A 17,678-nucleotide genomic window follows, 5' to 3' on the forward strand; every position below is an offset into this window, starting at 1 on the left:
ACGTCTCGGCCCGGGGACAGCCCCGGGAACTGACTCTGCCGGACCGGGCAGGCTCCGCACTCGCGCCCGTCCGGCTACCCCCCACGCGGAGCGGGCTTCCTGCCTTCCTTTTCCTTTTTATCTTCCAATTTCTCCCTCCCTCGCTTTTTTCTTTTCCTCAAGGATGAGGAAAACAGACGTGAAAGAGAGCGCGGTCGGTGGGCACGGGCGGGGGATGCTGTGGGCTCCGGGGAGGGCCTCCGCCGACCCCCGCGCTCAGCCCCGGCTGCCAACCGTGTGTGTAACCCCGGGCACGCCGGGGCCGTTCAATCCACCCTTCCCTTCCTAATTCCCCGGCGGAGGCTCAGCCGGCCCGAGGGGACGGTGCGGGGCCGGCTTCGGGGCTGGCGGGGCCCAGGACCGGGTGGTGACACCTCCCCGGAGCGGTGGCTCCCGCCGGCCAGGAGAGCGCAAAGGAAAGAGAAACCTCGTCCCTCCGCACCGCCCCGGCACCGACCGGCCCTTGGAAGGTAAAAGCGAATTAATCTTTATTTACCCCCCCACTAAAAAAAAAAAGTCCATCCCAGTAGCCGGTGCTCCTCGGCCCGGGACGGGCACTGCGAGCGCCGGTAACGGAACCACCGCGAAGTGACCGGCGCCTTCGCTCTGCCCTCGGAGGCCGGGGGGCCCCGGGCCCGCCGCCCCCTCCCCACCGGCGCCGCCCCGTCGGAGCGCACGGGGCCCGGCCCCGGCCGCACCGCAGCGCTCCTCCCGGGACAGGCGGGTTCTCCTCAGTTCTGCGCAGCGCGGGAGCCCCCGCGCCCTCGGGCCGCGCCGTTCGCGACGGGGGAAGCCCCGCTACACCGGGATCTCGTTCGCCGCCGCTCGCCAGCGAGCCGCTCCTATACCGGACCCGTGACCCTGTGCGGGGGGTGCCAGACCCCATCGAGCCGCCCCGTCTCCTCGCACCCGCCATCCCCTCATCCGCGCACCGACACGAACCTACCGCTGCCAGCGGGCTCTGGTGGCCGTCGGTGTGCCGGTCGCTGTGCCGGTGGGTCGGTGTGTCTGTCGGGGTGCCGGTCGGTGTTGTCGGTGTGTCTGTCGGTGTGCCGGTCGGCCGGCGGGCCGGCGCGGGCGGAGGCGGCGGCGGCGCCCCGGCGGCTCCTATAAAGGGGCGCGGACGCCCCGTCCGGCGCGGGCGCGGCGGGCGCGGGGGGGCGGCTGCGGCGGCGGCGATTGGCCGGGCCGGGCCGTGACGTGCGCGCGCGGTCCATAAGGCTGCGGCGGCGGCGGCGCCGGGACCATGAGCAGAGCCCCCAGCGCGGCCGGACGGCGGGGCCGCCCCTCTGCCCCGCGCCCTCCGCCCGGCCCGGCCCGCCCGCCCCGGGCCCTCCGCACCGACACCGACACCGCCCGGGCCATGCCACGCCGCGCCGGCTCGGCGGGGACACGGGCGGCCGCCGCGGGTAGCGATGCGCGGGGGTAGGTAGGGCTGACTGGCGGACTGACGGACTGACGGACGGACTGACAGACGGACGGACGGGGCCGCCGAGACGTCGAGGGAGAGGGAGAGAAGCGAGAGCGAGCGGCGGAGCGAGGAGCGGCGGAGCGTGTCCCCGTCCCCGCGTGTCCCCAACCCCGCGTCAGGGCGATGTCGCCGCGGCAGCAGCCACAGCCCGTCTGACCGCCGCCGCCTCTCCATGTCCCGGCTCGTTATTTATTATTATTATCATTATTATTGTTATTATTATATTTTTTCCTCCTTTGATTTCTCTTTGGGAAAAGCACTTTGACTCCTGACTGCTCTACCTCAGACCCGAGAAAAACTCATCACGCTCGCTTTTTGGCGGTTTTGTTTTTAATTTTTTAATTTTTATTTTTTTCTGAACGCCGATCTTTATAGCCGTTATTGTTTTATTGTTACTATTATTATTATTATTATTATTGTTATCCGTGTGGTTGGTAGCGGCCGGGATCCTACGGCTGTGTCGAAGCGCTGGGCAGTGGGGGTTTCTCCTGTGTACCCCTCCTAGGACACTCGAACGAAGATTTTTCTTCTTCCTCCCTTTCTTTTTCTCCTCCTTCACTTCTCCAAGGCTTTTAAAACAAACACATACACTCACAGAAAAAAAAAAAAAAAAAAAAAAGAGAGAGAGAGGAAAAAAAAACAAAACAAAAAAACAAACCTACGCCGGTGTTGTCATCTTTTTGAAAAAAAAAATTGTTGTTTTAATTTTTTTTTTCTTGACACCTGGGAAACCGCTGCCCCCCTCAGAACTAACCAAAGACAATGGTTCACTGTGCAGGCTGCAAAAGGCCGATCTTGGACCGGTTTTTGTTGAATGTACTGGACAGGGCTTGGCATGTGAAGTGTGTTCAGTGCTGTGAATGTAAATGCAATTTGACAGAGAAATGCTTTTCGCGAGAAGGCAAGCTTTACTGCAAAAACGACTTCTTTCGGTAAGTACCGGCCCTGCCGCTCCTCTCCATCCGTTTTTCATCTCCGGTTTTTTTCCTCTTTATTTCTGCTGTTTCCCCCCGTTGTCAGCGGGACCCACAAGCACCTCTTCCCTCCCCGCGACACGCGAACGTCTCGAAGCGCTGTTATTTCTGCCGGTGACCGGCGGCGGGGGCCGGGCCCGGGGAAGGGCCCGTCGGGCCGTGCGTGTCGGTGACGGGCCGATCTCGAGTTCCCCAAAGTTCCTTCCGAACTATCGACGGGCAGAGCGGTGCGGGGGTGCTGCGGGCCCGTGGCGGGGGGTGTGCGGGGGCCGTCCCGGGCCCGATGCTGGGAACCGGGGTGACCCCGCCGGGGCTTTCCGCGGCCGTGAGCGCGGCGCTGTCCGGGCCGGAGTCCCGCGTTGTTCCCCGCACGCCCGGGCCCGGTGCCGCCGGGGAAGGCCCGGTACGGGCGCTCCGCGGGCCCATCGCCTCCCGTCCAAGCGAGCCCAGGCTGCCCCGGAGGGCAGCGACCCTTCCCCGCCGGATGGATGGAGAGGGCAGCGGGTGCCGACGCTCTCTCGCTGCCGCTTCCCCCGCGCATCCCGGCGCCGGGATCAATCCCGGGCTCGGAGCGGCCGCCGGTGCCGCTGCCCGGCCGGGCCCCGCCGCACTCCGGCGAGGAGGGCAAGGACCGGCTCGGGGCCGGGGCGGCCGCCACCGCACACCCGCACAACGCGCGGCCCGAGCCCCGCAGCCGCTTCTTCCTAGGCACGGGGACCGGCACTGCCCCGAGCCCGCCGCTCCTCCGCGGGGATCGGCCCAGCCCGGCCCCGGTCCCGAGAGCCCCGCGGGGCCGAGCGGGACTCGGGAGGCCACCCGGCCCCGCCGCGGGTCCGGCCCCGCCGTCCCCCCGCTCCCCGCGCTGGCCCTGCCCGCACCGGCGGCTCCTCCGGCCGGGGCCGGTAGCAGCGTTCGGAACGGATGGAATTTCTGCGTGGTGTTTGTTAGAGCGTCGTTATTAACGCGGTGTCGGGGCGCAGGGGACACCTTGGGCAGCGCAGCCCCGGGGTCCATCAGTCCCGCAGCCCCGCTGCCCAGGCCGATTTGATTTTTATTTATAAAAAAATACAGTGTCAAGAATTCGCTCGTTAGGAAGAGAGAGCCCTCCGCGCGGGGACGCCGTATTTTGTTTAATTGCGTTTTTGCACGGCCAGGCGGGGCGAGCGGAGGCCGCGGTGAGGGGCGCGGGGCCCCGCGGCTCTGCGGGAGCTGCTGACCCGCTGCCCGGCCTCTCTCCGCAGGTGTTTCGGGACCAAGTGCGCGGGCTGTGCCCAGGGCATCTCCCCCAGCGACCTGGTCCGCAGGGCGCGGAGCAAAGTGTTCCACTTGAACTGTTTTACGTGTATGATGTGTAACAAGCAACTCTCCACCGGCGAGGAGCTCTACATCATAGACGAGAACAAGTTTGTCTGCAAAGAAGATTACCTAAATAACAGCAATACTGCCAAAGAAAACAGCCTGCATTCAGGTGAGGGAGCGCGGCCCGGGTGATGCGGGCAGGGATGTGCTCAGCCCCGGCTGCTCCTTGGCATGAGATGCTCTTCTCCCTTCTTCTCTCCTTTCCTTTCTCCTCTTCTTTCTCCCGTCTTTTCCTTTCTATCTTCTTTTCCTTCTTTTTTCTTTCTTTTTTCTTTCCTTTCTCCTTTCTCTCTCCTCCTTTCCCTTCTTTTTCCTGTCCTTTCTCCTCTCCCTTCTTTTTCCTCTTCTTTCTCCTCTCCCTTCTTTTTCCTCTTTTCTCCTCTCCCTTCTTTCTCCTGTCCTTTCTCCTCTCTCTTTCTTTTCGTTTCATTTCTTTCTCCTCTCCATTGTCTCTCCTTTATTTTTCTTCTCCCTTTCTCCTCTCCCTTTTTTCTCCTCTCCCCTCCTCTGCCCTATCGTACCACGGCCTGTCCATCACGGTCGTTATTTCCCCCTGGCCGCCCCCGGCTGACCATGACCCGGTTTGCTCTCCCCCAGCCACCACCGGCAGTGACCCCAGCCTGTCCCCCGACTCTCAAGACCCCTCCCAGGACGACGCCAAGGACTCGGAAAGCGCCAACGTGTCCGACAAGGAGACGGGCAGCAACGAAAACGACGACCAGAACCTGGGGGCCAAGCGGCGGGGACCTCGCACCACCATCAAAGCCAAACAGCTAGAGACTCTGAAAGCCGCCTTCGCGGCCACCCCAAAACCCACCCGGCACATCAGGGAGCAGCTGGCACAGGAGACTGGCCTCAACATGCGGGTCATCCAGGTACCGCTGCCTCCGGGCTCCGGGGGCTGCGGGAATGCGACTCTGGGGATGCAGGGAGGAGGAGCGGCCGGTGCCCGGCACCCCCCTCACGGCAGGGCCGGAGAAAGCCCCGCCGACCTTTTAAATCGTTGTTACCGAGGTGCCCCGGCAGCTTCCCGGTGCTTCCCAGCCCGTCGGCTCCTTCCCGGGAGCCGCGGGTTTATTCTCAAAAATCCTGAAGAAGCTGAAAGTAGTTTCGAAATTAATAACCAGAAATGTGAGGGGTTAATGGGTAAATAAGAATGACAATGCGCTGGAATTATTAAAAGGTTTATAAACCCGCAGCGCTGGGGTAATGGGGGGTTAAAGGACCATTAAAGCCGAGGTTAGATTGGAGAGGCTCAGTGTGAGGGTAATTAGCAGTAATCTTGTCAGGGTAATAAGAATTAACTCAATCATTCTTGACCTGCAGCCGGCGGGGAGCGGGGCCGCCGTCACGCGTGGGTTTGGCCCCGTTTGGAACGAGGAGCTGGGCTAGGGGTGCACTGGCAAAAGAGACGGGGAAAGGAAAAAAACGCGACCCTGGGGTGGGGATGAGGATGGGAACGGAGGGGAAGGGGGGTGCGGGGTGGCGGCGTGAGCGGGACCCCCGATGCCGCGGCTCCCGTGACCGTCGCCTCTCCCGCCGCCCGCGCAGGTCTGGTTCCAGAACCGGCGCTCCAAGGAGCGGCGGATGAAGCAGCTGAGCGCGCTGGGCGCCCGGCGACACGCCTTCTTCCGCAGCCCGCGCAGGATGCGGCCGCTGGTGGACCGGCTGGAGCCCGGGGAGCTCATCCCCAACGGGCCCTTCTCCTTCTACGGAGGTGGGTAACGCGCTCCCCTCCCGCGGTCCCTCACCCCCTGTGCCCGCGGACACCCCGTGCCGGGATGCGCGGACACCCCGTGCCGGGATGCGCGGACACCCGCGGGGACACCAGGGGGACACGCCAGGCTCCCGGCTCAGCTCCCGGCAGCGCTGCCCCGCAGCCCTGGGGCTGTCCTGGGGCCGTCCCGCTGTCCTGGGGCCGTCCCGCTGTCCTGGGGCCGTCCCGCTCGGCTTCCCCGCCTGTCACGGGACTTCCCTCTCCCGGGGGTGGCCGTCGCGGCGCTACCAGCAGGATCCCGGTGTTCCCCCGGTGTTTTTGGGATGCCGGCTCGTGTCGGTGCCTCCGCTGCTCTGCGGGAAGGGAGCCCCAGGGCTGCCAGAGCCCGGCCAGCCCAGGAACCGGTTTCCCCCTCGGGTTCGTGGGTGGCACCCCGAGCCCCCCAGCCGCGCGGCCCTGGGAGCACTCCCGCGTCGTTCCCGCTCGGGTGCCCGCCTGTTACCTTCCCTCTGTCTCTCCTTGTCCGCCAGATTATCAGAGCGAGTATTACGGCCCTGGGAGCAATTACGATTTCTTCCCGCAAGGACCGCCTTCGTCTCAAGCGCAGACCCCCGTGGATCTCCCCTTCGTGCCCTCCTCGGGGCCGTCGGGCACCCCGCTGGGGGCCATGGACCACCCCCTGCCCGGACATCACCCCTCCAGTGAGGCTCAGCGCTTCACTGACATCATGTCGCACCCCCCGGGAGACTCGCCCAGCCCCGAACCCAACCTGCCCGGGTCCTTGCACTCCATGTCCGCGGAAGTTTTTGGCCCCAGCCCCCCCTTTTCGTCGATATCCGTCAACGGTGGTGCTAACTACGGCAATCACTTGTCCCACCCTCCAGAAATGAACGAAGCAGCTGTGTGGTAGCTTTAAAACGAACTGGGTCTTAAGTAAGTGATGATCATCTAGTCTGCTTATTGTTATGGTGTACAGAAATGAATTAATATAACATCTCTCCTGCCCTAAGACAATATTACCTTGGGAACGAACTGAATCCAATCGCTCCAAGGCAAGCTTTGCTCTAGACCAGGACAATCTCCATGTTATGGTTGTATCAAACAAGCGAGGGGACTTTTTTTGTACCATTGACAAAGAAACTGGGGAAGCTGTACAGTAAAGTGCTGCCATTACCGTAGGATGGCGTGAGTTTGATTTACCCTGTTGGATGTCATCCTAAGAGCCACAATCCTTAGAAACGTCTCGTTTTAAAAAACAAACAAAAAAAAAAAAAAAAAAGAAATTAATAATTGAATGAAGGAAAGGTCAAAGAAAAGGGGGAAAAAAAAAGCTTCAAGAACTCTCTAGCGGTCCCGGTTAAGGATGGTTCTGGCATTATGAATCTGTTTGTTCATTTTTGTCTCTCAGAAAGTTCGACAACAAGAAACTCTTTTTAGCTTCAGCCATTTCAGCCTGCTGATGATCAGGTGGGACAACTTTTCTTTTTTCCTTTCTTTTTTTTTTTTTTTCTTTGCTGTTTTGTTTTGGTTTTGGTTTGGTTTTTTTTGTTGTTTTTTTTTTTTTCCAAAAATAGCAAATACTAAATATTAAGCCCTCAGCACCAACTCTTCTACCTTCACAAAGCTACACGTACAAAACCTCCTCATCATAGCAAAGGTCACCACCCAGACCTCTAACGAAAGTGACTTGAAAAAACAAACAAACAAACAAAAAGTATTCTACCTTCACAGAGAGAGAAAAGCTAAACAAAAAGACTCTATTGAACTAAAAACAGTCAACTGTTTACGTCTAATGTTAAATTCAGGAGCTCAATGTTTTACTAATAAATCCTGTTTTAGAAAAACCTCTTGTTCAAAAGCAAAAGATTTTGAGCAACCAACCAAAATAGTTCATTTTCTTTTCTGTAGATGTTCTAACAGATTGCAGGGCTTGTGGTTCACTGTGCTAGTTTGTAAAAGGTGTTGTTTACAGAAGGCAAAGAAAAAAAAAATCCACAAAACCCAGACAGTTGCCAAATAAAGTAAATATATAGCACAAATACTGTAAGGTGCTTTGCACCAGCAACCCGAGAAGGTGTTTAAAAAGTGTTACAAGGTTAAAAAGAAAAAAAAAAAAAGACAAACAAACATCTTTGCTAATTTTTAGTCCTGTTGAACATTCATGGAATTGTTAATATGACTTATATAGACCCACACAGGTTTTATTTTTGTGTCTTTAAAATAAAAGTCCAAAATATTTAAATTTTATGGTCAAATATGCAGTCAACAGCTGCTACTTTTTTCTTTATATATTAAATTTCTCATATGTCTTTTATTGTTCTAATAAACCTAAGCTTGTGTGACCTCCAGTGCATATTAGACCATTCACTGTATGAAAGAAAACATGTTGGATAAAATTTGTGCGTTTTTAATAAAATTAGAAAATCTGATGTTTAGATAACTTGTGTTTCATTCGATGTTTTGAGCAATTTTTGAAATTGATTCTCTTGAGTAAAATAGCCCTGAGAGAGAATGATCCACTCTGCTGATAGTCCTGTAGAGCTCTTTTGCTTCGGTAGGAGCCTAAACCCTGGTGTCGATGCAGGGAGCGGCCAGAGGCAGCTCCAGCCTTTCTTTCCATCTCCAGGCTCAGTGGTTGAAGTCCAAATACCCTGTTAGGCTGTACATGGAATTTTAAAATTGGAAACTAATCAAATTATTAAATATCCTCAGTTATTCGTGGTCTGTGCTAAGAGAAAACATTCAAAATGCTTATTTGATGCGTAAACAAAATTGTGTTGTGAATGTAAAATGCTTGCAAAGATATGGTTTATAATTGATCCGGTTTTAATTAATTCTCCAAAGATAATTTTGGGTTTTTTTTTTCCTAATTGGATGGTTTGAACACAGCGTAACCTCAATGTCCTGAAAGTAATTTTAATCCTTTTTTTTTTCTTTAGAGCTGAGACAAAGTCAATTGTTTAACAGCGTTCGGTCTTTCTGAAGTTCTCTAAAGGGCAGAGGGGGAGAATATTTTTCTTTGCACTAGATAGAGACTCATTTTCTCGGAGAAAAATGAAACAGAAAAATTCTAGAGCCTTGTGAAATGCCAGATTTCGTGTTTTAATTAGAAATCATTGCAGAATCCTAAGTATTCAGTTCTTCAAAAGCAAAAGTCTCACTTGTTCCAGGAGGACTTTGAGGTGTGTTAGAAACAAAGAGTCAGGTTCGGTTCTGAAAAGTCGCTGGTTTCAGTGTTTTCCACCTGCTGAGCTGATGGAATGGGATGATCTCTAATTGCATCTTTTCCTTCGTCTCTCAACTAACCGTGGCTCAGGCTTCTTTTTTATTTCATGTAGACACGGAATTTGACGCTAAACCCCAGACTTCTACATTCCCAGTGATTCCATTATTTATCTCTTTGGACTGGGGGGGGGGGGGAACCCACAACCTCAAAATGCTTTAAAGTTGTATGTTTGTAATATTCAATGGTGATTTTTGATTTTGTTCACTACCTAATTTCTATGCCCAGCAGAGGGGCCAACTAGATGAAGCAATAGTTCACTTTAAACACAAAATGTCTTATATAATAATAGTATAAAGATAAAAACTATCTGCAAGGGATCTGTTAGTGTTTCTAAAAAAAATAATTCATGCTTTATTAAATACAGGGGAGACTTCTTAAACTCCTGGGCTCTGTGTCTAACTCATTTATTTGTCTTTTGTACTATTGCCATGTTTTGTTGCTCTGGTTTGCATTTTTATAAGCAAAGGAATGGGTGATTTATTTATTCCAAATTTCTACTTATCTGGGCATGACAAATACTGCTGTTTGTGCTTCTGGTCTAGGCTGCTGGTTTATTGCTGAATCAATTATTTGAAATTAGAATTTCACCAAATAGGCTTGGTTTGTAAGAAAAACATGTCTGCCAAGTGATTGGGGGTTTCAGATATTTTTTTTTCTTTAATTTGGTAACGAGGTCCTTGTACAGTTTATCCCGTGCTCGTTTGGGCAGCGATGTGATACGGTTCAGTTTAGGTCAGTGGCTCTAAAAGGGAGGGAGGAGAGCCTGTCCTTTTGTCAATGCTCCCATCCCTTCCCCAGGGGCTTTGGGGGGAGCTCAGGAGCCATTCCCGTGCTGGAGGCCGAGCGTGTCCCTCTGTCCCTTGGCGCTCCCGGGGCTCCGCTCCGGAGGCCCCGGCCCTTTGCAGATTTGAATTCCGTGCTCTTCAGTGCAAGCTCGGTGCTTCTGAAGACCCTAATCCAGCAACAATTGCACAGTCAAAACTCCTTTTGAAATCATTGTCACGTTGGGTTCTTGTAAGCCCTTGTTTACAAGAGCATTTCCATTGACTCCGGGCGGGCGCTCCGTGGTGAATGGAGGTCTGTGGGAGAAGGGCCTCGAGGAATTGCTGCTGCTGGGGTGGGTTCTCCAGGAGGAGTTGCTGCTGCTGGGGTGGGTTCTCCAGGAGGAGTTGCTGCTGCTGGGGTGGGTTCTCCATGTGCATGGTCCTTCTCTCCCGGCAGGAGCGTGGGCGTGCCACGCGCGGCTCTCCGTGCAACGCCACGAGCGCTTTCCGAAGTAATTGCTCTCTTTTGATCTTTTCCTCCCTCCGCTGCCGCCGGTTTTCCCGTGACCTTGTTGCCGTGTCCCAGCAGAGGGGACGTTGCAGGGGACGGAGCCCTGGCTGCTCGGCCGGCTCGGGATGGCAGCCGTGGGGCGAGCGGGGCCTGCGGCGCGGAGCGGGGAGCTCGGGCTGGGAACGCGCCGGGCTGAAGACTCGTGCAAACCCCCGTGGCAGACACGTCCCCGTCACTGGGAGAAAGGTTCAAGGCACGTTTTGTGAGTATGACCCATATTGAGCTAATCTGTGTGAAGGAGGTTTTTCGGAGGTTAACAGAAATGTCTATAAAACGCCAGGAGTTTCCAGCGGCCAAACAGCTGCTTTTGGCCCCCACCAATGCTCCTCTCTGCCCATTCCAGGCCCTGCTGGGATCCACTCACCCAGACCTTTGCTTGGGGATGGAAGGGGATTTGGGAAGATCTGTGTCCCAGGAGGAAGAATGTACTTAAATTGTGATTTGTAGATGAATAATGTATATATATACATATATATTATTTTAATATGCATCCCCAGATGCTGAGCGATGGGTACATGATACAAACTGATAAATAAATATAATTTTAAAATATCAGTGGTGATCTACATACTTTTGCCATCCAAGTACTGGTGGGTATTGCAGTGTCTCTAAGAATGACAAAAGGAACCATAGTCTTGATTTTTTTCCTAGAACAAGTGTGTTGCCTTCAGGCTTTGCATGTTCTTAAAATATGAAATTTAAGCATTTGCAATCTCCTTTTCTGTTACTACCTCAGTAGATAAATTCATATCTATTAAGAATAAACAATTAATACAAATCCTTATACGCTGGTGAGCTGGGAACAAGGAATTGTGATGCTGGAGCAGGTTGTGGAAGGTCTTTTCTTTGTGTCTGCCATGGCACTGGGGCGCTCAGCATTCTTCATGCCAACAAAACACCCATGAAGTTATAAATGAAACTAATGGGACAATTAAAATATATTTTTATTATAAATCCTTCTGGGATTGCCATCTTTGTTTCTTTGTCAATAGTGTTTGTGGTGGTTTAGCTACAAAATACGGGGTGGTGCTTGGAAAGTGGAGTTTGGTGCTGCCTGGAGAGTTTTTCGTTCATTAAATGCAGAATTTCAATGCAGAAATTGAAGAGTCAGTGTGGCCTTACGGTGAGGTGGCCTCCAGAATTCTCAGTCTGTGTCTTTGGGGTTGCTGGGACTGTGATGGTGGGGAGCTCCTGGGACTGGTGTCCCTGCAGTGTTCTTCCCACCGGCGCATGGGATCACCGGGTGGATGCAGGTTGTTGGTTTTATTGGCATCTCGTGGTTCAATTCTTGGAGCATCCCCTGGCCTTCTGCATGACATTCCTGGGACAAGGGGCATGACTGGGCTCTCTTACACCTTCTGTTACAGGCTGCCATCAAATGCAGGACCAGCTCTGCTTTGGTGGTGTTCAGTGCAGTGTCCAGAGCGTGGTTTTGGCAACTGCAAGAATTAGGGATATTTTTCCTGCTTGGTTTTACTACAAGCTTTACTACTTCCTGCAGAATCTGCCCCTTTCCAGGGGCTGCTGGGATCTCACATGGTTTGGAATGCAATCCTTGGCTGTGCTCACCAAGGAGCCCAGGTTTGCAGGGCAGGTCTGGCGTGGTTTTGTCGGAAGGTTTTCGTACAGTGTGAGAACCGTCACCCAGCACAGACTGTAAGCCTGGGCTGGAAATTCCCCCCTGGCTCTGACAGAGCTGGAGTGAGAGGAATTCCAAGGGTTTGTGGTGAATTTTGGGGAGTGAAGCCCACGAGAGATGCTGCCTTGCACACTTGGCTTGTGCTCAGCATCTCCAGAACATCTGTGTGCTGCTGTGTCTGTGCTCAGCAGAGCACGTGTGGGGTTTGCACATGTTGGTTTTCCTTGTTGAAAATCAGATTTTTTGCTCCATCCAAAACAAGTTTTCATCTAGTTTTTAAATTGACTTTGGGTGGCCTTTAAATTTCTTATCTGCTGAAAGCATCTTTAGGCTGTGGATCTCTTCAGCTCCACTCTACTCCTTCTATTTTTCTATGTAAGAACCATTAAGGGTTGATAAAATCTTTAAAACAATTGTGGATTTTGAATGAGTGATGGGTTAGAAATATCAGAAGTACTCAAGTAAATAAAAAGACAGAAGAAAAATAGTAATAAATATTTATAAGGAGAGGTTTTTTATGTACATAATCTAAATTTCCTGTTACGTAATTTGTTTTAGTGGTGGGTTTGCGTGTGCTCTTTCCTGATTTATTTTTTTCTTCTTTTTTTTTTTTTCCTCTTTTTTGCTGATAAATTGTCTTTCTGATTGAAAAAAAAAAAAAAAAAAAGAAAAATTTTAAACAAACTGGCGCGGCCGAAATGAAAAAGGTCAGTTTGGAAAATGACATTTTCCGGCCAAAGTGTTGGAAAGATAAGCTCAGCCCTGGCTTGTAGCTGTTTTTGGCCAGCACGGAGCCCTCTGTATATGGGTCAAATCCTAACCCTGATAAAGCAATGCAATTAAATTCAGCAGAGGCGGCTCCGGGGGCGGGTGATTCCCGCGGATCTCGCTGGGAATCCCGTCACAGACAGGATTCTGCAGCCCCACTTCTCCAACACGGCCCTTCATTTATGTATTTCAGTAAAGAAACGGCTCTGAAAAATGGATTGGTATTACTAACCTGTAATTATACAGGCACGGGAGGATGATACGGCCCTTCCCTGCCAAAGCTTCCATCTGATCTGACAGCTCCCCAAAAGCTGACAGGATCCACAAATGAGTGGCAGCAAAAGGCTCTGAGTGGGAGAAATTAAACCTCCTTTTTGTAGCACGGACCATTCGACGTTCATTCATTTATCTGCTCTGTGTTTAGGGTGTTATTCCCATTTTAGCAAACAAGCATGTAAATAAAAAGCAAAATTAAGATGGGGAAATGCCAAAGAAATGATGCCAGTGAGGCTGATGCTCCTGCTTAGGGTTTATAAACAGGCCGAGGGTTTTATGGAACCGACTGCGAGGCATAAAAAGGCTTTCACGGGCGTCTTAAATTAAAATGTATTGATATATTTTTTTTTTGTGCAAATATTCCCCCCGCATGATTATGAGTCCCAGGCACGGCAGCATGGTTTGAGGGCATGTGAACCAGAAATTAAAACCGAGCCTGAGAGCCTGATTTAATTACCCTGCTAAGTGAAAGGCAGAAGAGAGAGAACAAACAGCGGAGAAGGCGACTCTGTGGGTGAAACATTTTAACAGTCCATGACTTTCATGGGCTGAGTTTTTCTGTTTGATGTGGCTTTGTACTGACTGGATCTCCTTGTCCAGAGCTGTGAATTAACAGATCCCGTGGCTGTGGGGAGTGGAGTTGGGGGTAACCCGGGCACGTCCCAGCACGTGGGGGTTCCCCCCCCCTCATCCGATCCCACCTCCTGCTTTCCGTGGATATAACTGATGGATGCAGGACGGAAAAGGAGCAGCTCTATGAGCTCTGCCAGGACCCCTCGAGTTTACAGCTGTACCCACGTGGATTTTAATGCATTGCTGGATGGGGGATTTATACGGAGCAATTGTCCCATTAGTCTCAGTGGGTGAAATCCTGATCTCGCCGGCTCGAGTGGCAAAAACGCTGCGACTTCAAGAGGATCATTTTTTACTCCGAGGGACTAATGCGAACTCGCCGTGTATTTTTTATTAATTCTATTGGGTATGTTTTATTTAACCATCACTAAAAGCCTCTCTCCCTTCATTAACAGGGCCATTCATTATTTGTGAGGGTAGAGAACATCCCTTTTTCACTCTGAGAGTGCAGAGGTTTGAAAATGCAATTACGCAGGGGAGTCTTGGCACTAGTTCTTTGGCTGTGTGAGTCGTTAGTTACTCCTAAGTAAATGCACAGGTAAGCACTTGTTCCTGCTACTTAATTTTCCGTGGATTTATTTCTCCAGGCTCCTCCCTTTGTTTATGATGGCATCTGGAAACAAAGTACAGGCAAACTCAAAGGGAGGAAAAAAAAAAAGAAAACCTAGAAGCAAAGCCAGGGAAGACACACTGTGCATATCTCCTGGTTTATAAGTTTCCTGGTTGATAAAACCACGTCTTAATAAATAAATAAATAAAACTCAGTGCTTAATTTCACATTGCTGCAGTGACAGCAGCCCCACACCCTGGATTATGCAGAGCATTAGAGCCATCCATCGTGCCGTGATAAAATAAATACAAGCTACACAATGAAGCTGGATTTTATGCTCTTGAGCCTTTCAAGGTTGGTTTTGGTTTTGGTTTTGGTTTGCTATGAAAACGAGTGTTTTCAGTAAATATTGCTTTTATATAAATGGAGCTGTACATTGTCTTCACGGTACCCAAAATCTCTGGGTTTCACAGGGAAGGTCCCAGGGGGGCTGAGAAAGGGGGAAGGTGTTTGGGTTTTTCCAGCCGTTTCCCTCTCGGTGTGTCCCAGGTTTCCCCGGAGCTGGTGGGAGCCCAGGCTGGAGGAGATGGGAATTACTGATATTCCTCTGCCCTCTGTAGGAGAAGCGCCCGCATGAGCCGAGCTGCGGGATGGGATCCAGCTGCATCCCAGCATCCCGCTCTGCCCGCGCCTCTCCTCAGCTCAGACCACCTCTGGACTCATTTTTAGAGCACTTAAAGGCAGATAAGGAGCAGGGAAGAGTCTCGTGTCGACCAGAAGGGGATGAGCATCAGCCTGCTCAGGTGGCTGCTGCTCCTTTGCAGGTGAAATCCCAGCACTGGTTGTGGGAAGCCCAAATCCTGGAGCTCAGGCTGACCCCCTGAAGCTGCTCATTGTGGGGTCTGAAGTTCAGATCTACATCTGCAACTCAGATTTGAGATGCTGATCTGGGTCCCTGCTCCCTTATAACAAAATACGTGCCGACCTCTATTGCTATTCCCCAATTTCAGGCAATTCCTTGTGTTTTGGGGCAACCTTAGCCCAGAAAGTGACCATGAGAGGCTGTCAGAGACAACTCCAGGAGTACCTTTCCTTGTTAACACTCCCCACAGGTCACTTCTGCATTGCTTGGCTGCTGCTCCTAGGCCAGAGTTTGTCCCCAGGAGCCAAAATTACTGGATTCGCTGTGGTTTGTGTAACTCTGGTGTAAATCTGATGTAAGGATCCATCTGTATGCAAGGACTGGGACTGCCCAGAGAACCCAGCTTTTGGCTCTGGCTGCTGCAGGAGGGACCCTGGCTTCAGCAGAGGTGAAAAATATTTACCACACCGGAGAAGAAAACAACTAATGCAGCTTTGAGCTGGGGCTAAAAAATCACAGTGTTGACTTAAAGCAATAATAGTCACATTCTGTATTATTTAACAGGATTTTGCTATTATACCACCTTTATTCCAGTACTGTAAGACCTCAGTTCTCCCCCTTTGATGTACACAAGTACCACTGTTCCCCCCTTTAATGACCGAGGCAGCGGGCAGGGGGGCTCAGAGATGCTCTGGAGGGGTATTTATTACTGTTACCCCTGGCCGTGCCCCCCGAGCACCCCAGCCCGGACCCCGTCGGGCAATTGAGGGAACACTTGCGAGGTCCCGGGACCCGCTGGGCCAGAATGGAACCCGGGGGTACCCCGCGATCCCTCCCGGCCGGCGGGCGATCGGACCCCCGACCTCTCCCAGCTGGGACCCTGCGGGACCCGCGATTGCTCCCCTCTGGAATTCGACGAGACCCCCCGATGGCTCCCGGTTTGGACCCTGCGGGACCCCCCGGTCTCTCCGAACCGGGACCCTGCGGGAACCATCGACTGCTCCCGGCTGTGACCACTCGGGACTCCCCGATGTCCCCAGTTGTGACCCCGCGGGACCCCCCGATGTCCCCAGTTGTGACCCCGCGGGACCCCCCGATATCTCCCGGTTGTGACCCCGCAGGACCCCCCGATATCTCCCGGTTGTGACCCCGCGGGACCCCCCGATGTCCCCGGCTGGTCCCCCGGCCCCGCGCTGTCCCCGGGCGGGCGGGCGATAGGACCCAGCGGGCGGCAGGCCCCGCCCCGCCCCTCAGGCCCCGCCCCGCCCCTCAGGCCCCGCCCCATTGCCCGCCCCGCGCCCCCCCCAAGATGGCGGCGCCCTTGGCGGAGCAGCTGCGGGAGCTGCTCGACCCCCGGCCCGCCCTGCGCGACCCCGAGGACGACGCGGAGGAAGGTGCGGGAGGCCCGGGGGAGGGTCGCGCACCGTGGCCCGGGCCGGGCGGGCGGGGGGTGGCCGGCGGGGGCGGCCCGGGCGCTGCCGGACCGGCCGCACGTGGCGCCGCGGCGGCTGCGTGTGCGGGGCTGGGCCCGGGCCGTGCGCGGGGCCGGGGCCCCTCAGCCCCTCCGGGCACCCCGAGCTGCGCCCCCCGGCCCCGCGGCGGGGGTTACCTCGGCAGCGGGGTTATTCCAGGGCTGGGGCAGCCGCAGCTTCTCTGGGCAAAACTTCCCACTGCGGTGGTGCCAAGACTGAGAATTCGGGGGATCCCTCGAGTCCCGCATTCTGCCTGTGCCCCTCTTGCCCAGCCATTCCATCCTGCCGTTCTCTCGTAGCTGCGGTGACTCTTATTTAGGTGGGGTTTAGTCGGTTTGGTTACGAGCAGGAGGGTTTTTTTTTGTCTCCCTCTGTGCGAGGCATTAACATTTCGAAACGCGTTAAGAGCACTCAGCGATTTGGATGCTCGATTGCTCGAACAAAGCTAACCCTGTAATTTGGCTTACGGGGCGTCTTGCACATGAGCGAGAACAGGGAGGGAGGACGGGGTGGTGTGTTCTCTGGGCTGGGCTGCTCTGCTCCGTGTCCTGGAGAGGATGGGCATGAAGGAGGGTAATAACCACAATTGTTTCCTCTGTTGAGCCTTTCTGAAATGTTTACGTATTTTTTTTAGTGGCTCGTGTATAGCAAGAGGCCAAAGCGCATCTGAATTGGCGTTTTCCTCTTTTAATCTGTGAGTTTGGATTGAGTGAAGGCATTCCAGCTTTGCAGAGTCCTCCACCTGAAGGACTGTTCTCAGGATCCATGGAAGGGCTTGGATAGGCTTGGTTTGTCCAGTGCTTCATGCTTGTTCTCTAAAATAAAGAGGAGCCAGGAAGGTGTGAATGTAGGTGATGTTCATTAAAAAAAAAAATAATTCAGCAGGATTATTTTGGTGTCTGTTAATAAACATCAATCTCTGCATTGCAGGGGAGCCCAGTGGTACCAGACCTGTGCATGGAGAAGTCCAGAGTTCTGAAAAAGGGTTGAAATTGGTCAGATAACGTAACATCTCCCTTCCTCCTGCAAAGGTTAAGCTGGCAGGTTATCACAGGTTATCACTGAGGAATCACAGGATGTTTTCTGAAAAATACCCCTGGAGCTGTCTTATCTCCTCTGCTGGATCTGAAGTGTTACTTTACTCAGTATTTCCTAGGCAGGACTGGTGCTGATCCTCACAAAACCCGGCTGTGAGGCTTGGTCTGGCTTTGATACCCCAGGAACCTTTTCCCCCTTTGCTGGAAATTACTGTGCTGGCTTTCCTGCACCTCTCAAAGCCTAAAAACCAGCTTCTTGT

The 17,678-nt window shown here is 53.2% G+C and overlaps 2 protein-coding genes across 2 annotated transcripts in view; both read left to right on the plus strand.

The window, feature by feature from the left end:
* The first annotated feature begins 1,284 nt into the window (after window positions 1–1,284).
* Window positions 1,285–7,704, plus strand: LHX1 (LIM homeobox 1). Its single transcript, XM_051809427.1, has 5 exons — window positions 1,285–2,442; window positions 3,726–3,952; window positions 4,441–4,718; window positions 5,395–5,560; window positions 6,091–7,704. Exons 1-5 carry the CDS (start codon window positions 2,273–2,275, stop codon window positions 6,468–6,470), a joined length of 1,221 nt encoding a protein of 406 aa, XP_051665387.1. The 5' UTR covers window positions 1,285–2,272; the 3' UTR covers window positions 6,471–7,704.
* An 8,490-nt stretch (window positions 7,705–16,194) lies between these two features.
* AATF (apoptosis antagonizing transcription factor) overlaps window positions 16,195–17,678 on the plus strand; it is a 48,151-nt gene continuing 46,667 nt past the window's right edge. Inside the window, exon 1 of the mRNA XM_051809413.1 lies at window positions 16,195–16,303. Within this exon, the coding sequence (XP_051665373.1) occupies window positions 16,219–16,303 (85 nt within the window). The 5' untranslated portion in view covers window positions 16,195–16,218. The remainder of the gene's footprint in view (window positions 16,304–17,678) is intronic.

The sequence above is a fragment of the Manacus candei genome, unplaced genomic scaffold (genome assembly GCF_025592945.1).
Source record: "Manacus candei isolate 608988 ecotype Guabito, Panama unplaced genomic scaffold, ASM2559294v1 h1tg000076l, whole genome shotgun sequence".
NCBI lineage: Eukaryota > Metazoa > Chordata > Aves > Passeriformes > Pipridae > Manacus > Manacus candei.

Coding starts and splice junctions, on each gene's coding strand:
- LHX1 (XM_051809427.1), top strand. CDS start 2,273: ATGGTTCACTGTGCAGGCTGCAAAAGGCCGATCTTGGACCGGTTTTTG. Junction 3,953..4,440: donor AGAAAACAGCCTGCATTCAG/GTGAGGGAGCGC, acceptor GCTCTCCCCCAG/CCACCACCGGCAGTGACCCC. Junction 5,561..6,090: donor GCCCTTCTCCTTCTACGGAG/GTGGGTAACGCG, acceptor CTTGTCCGCCAG/ATTATCAGAGCGAGTATTAC.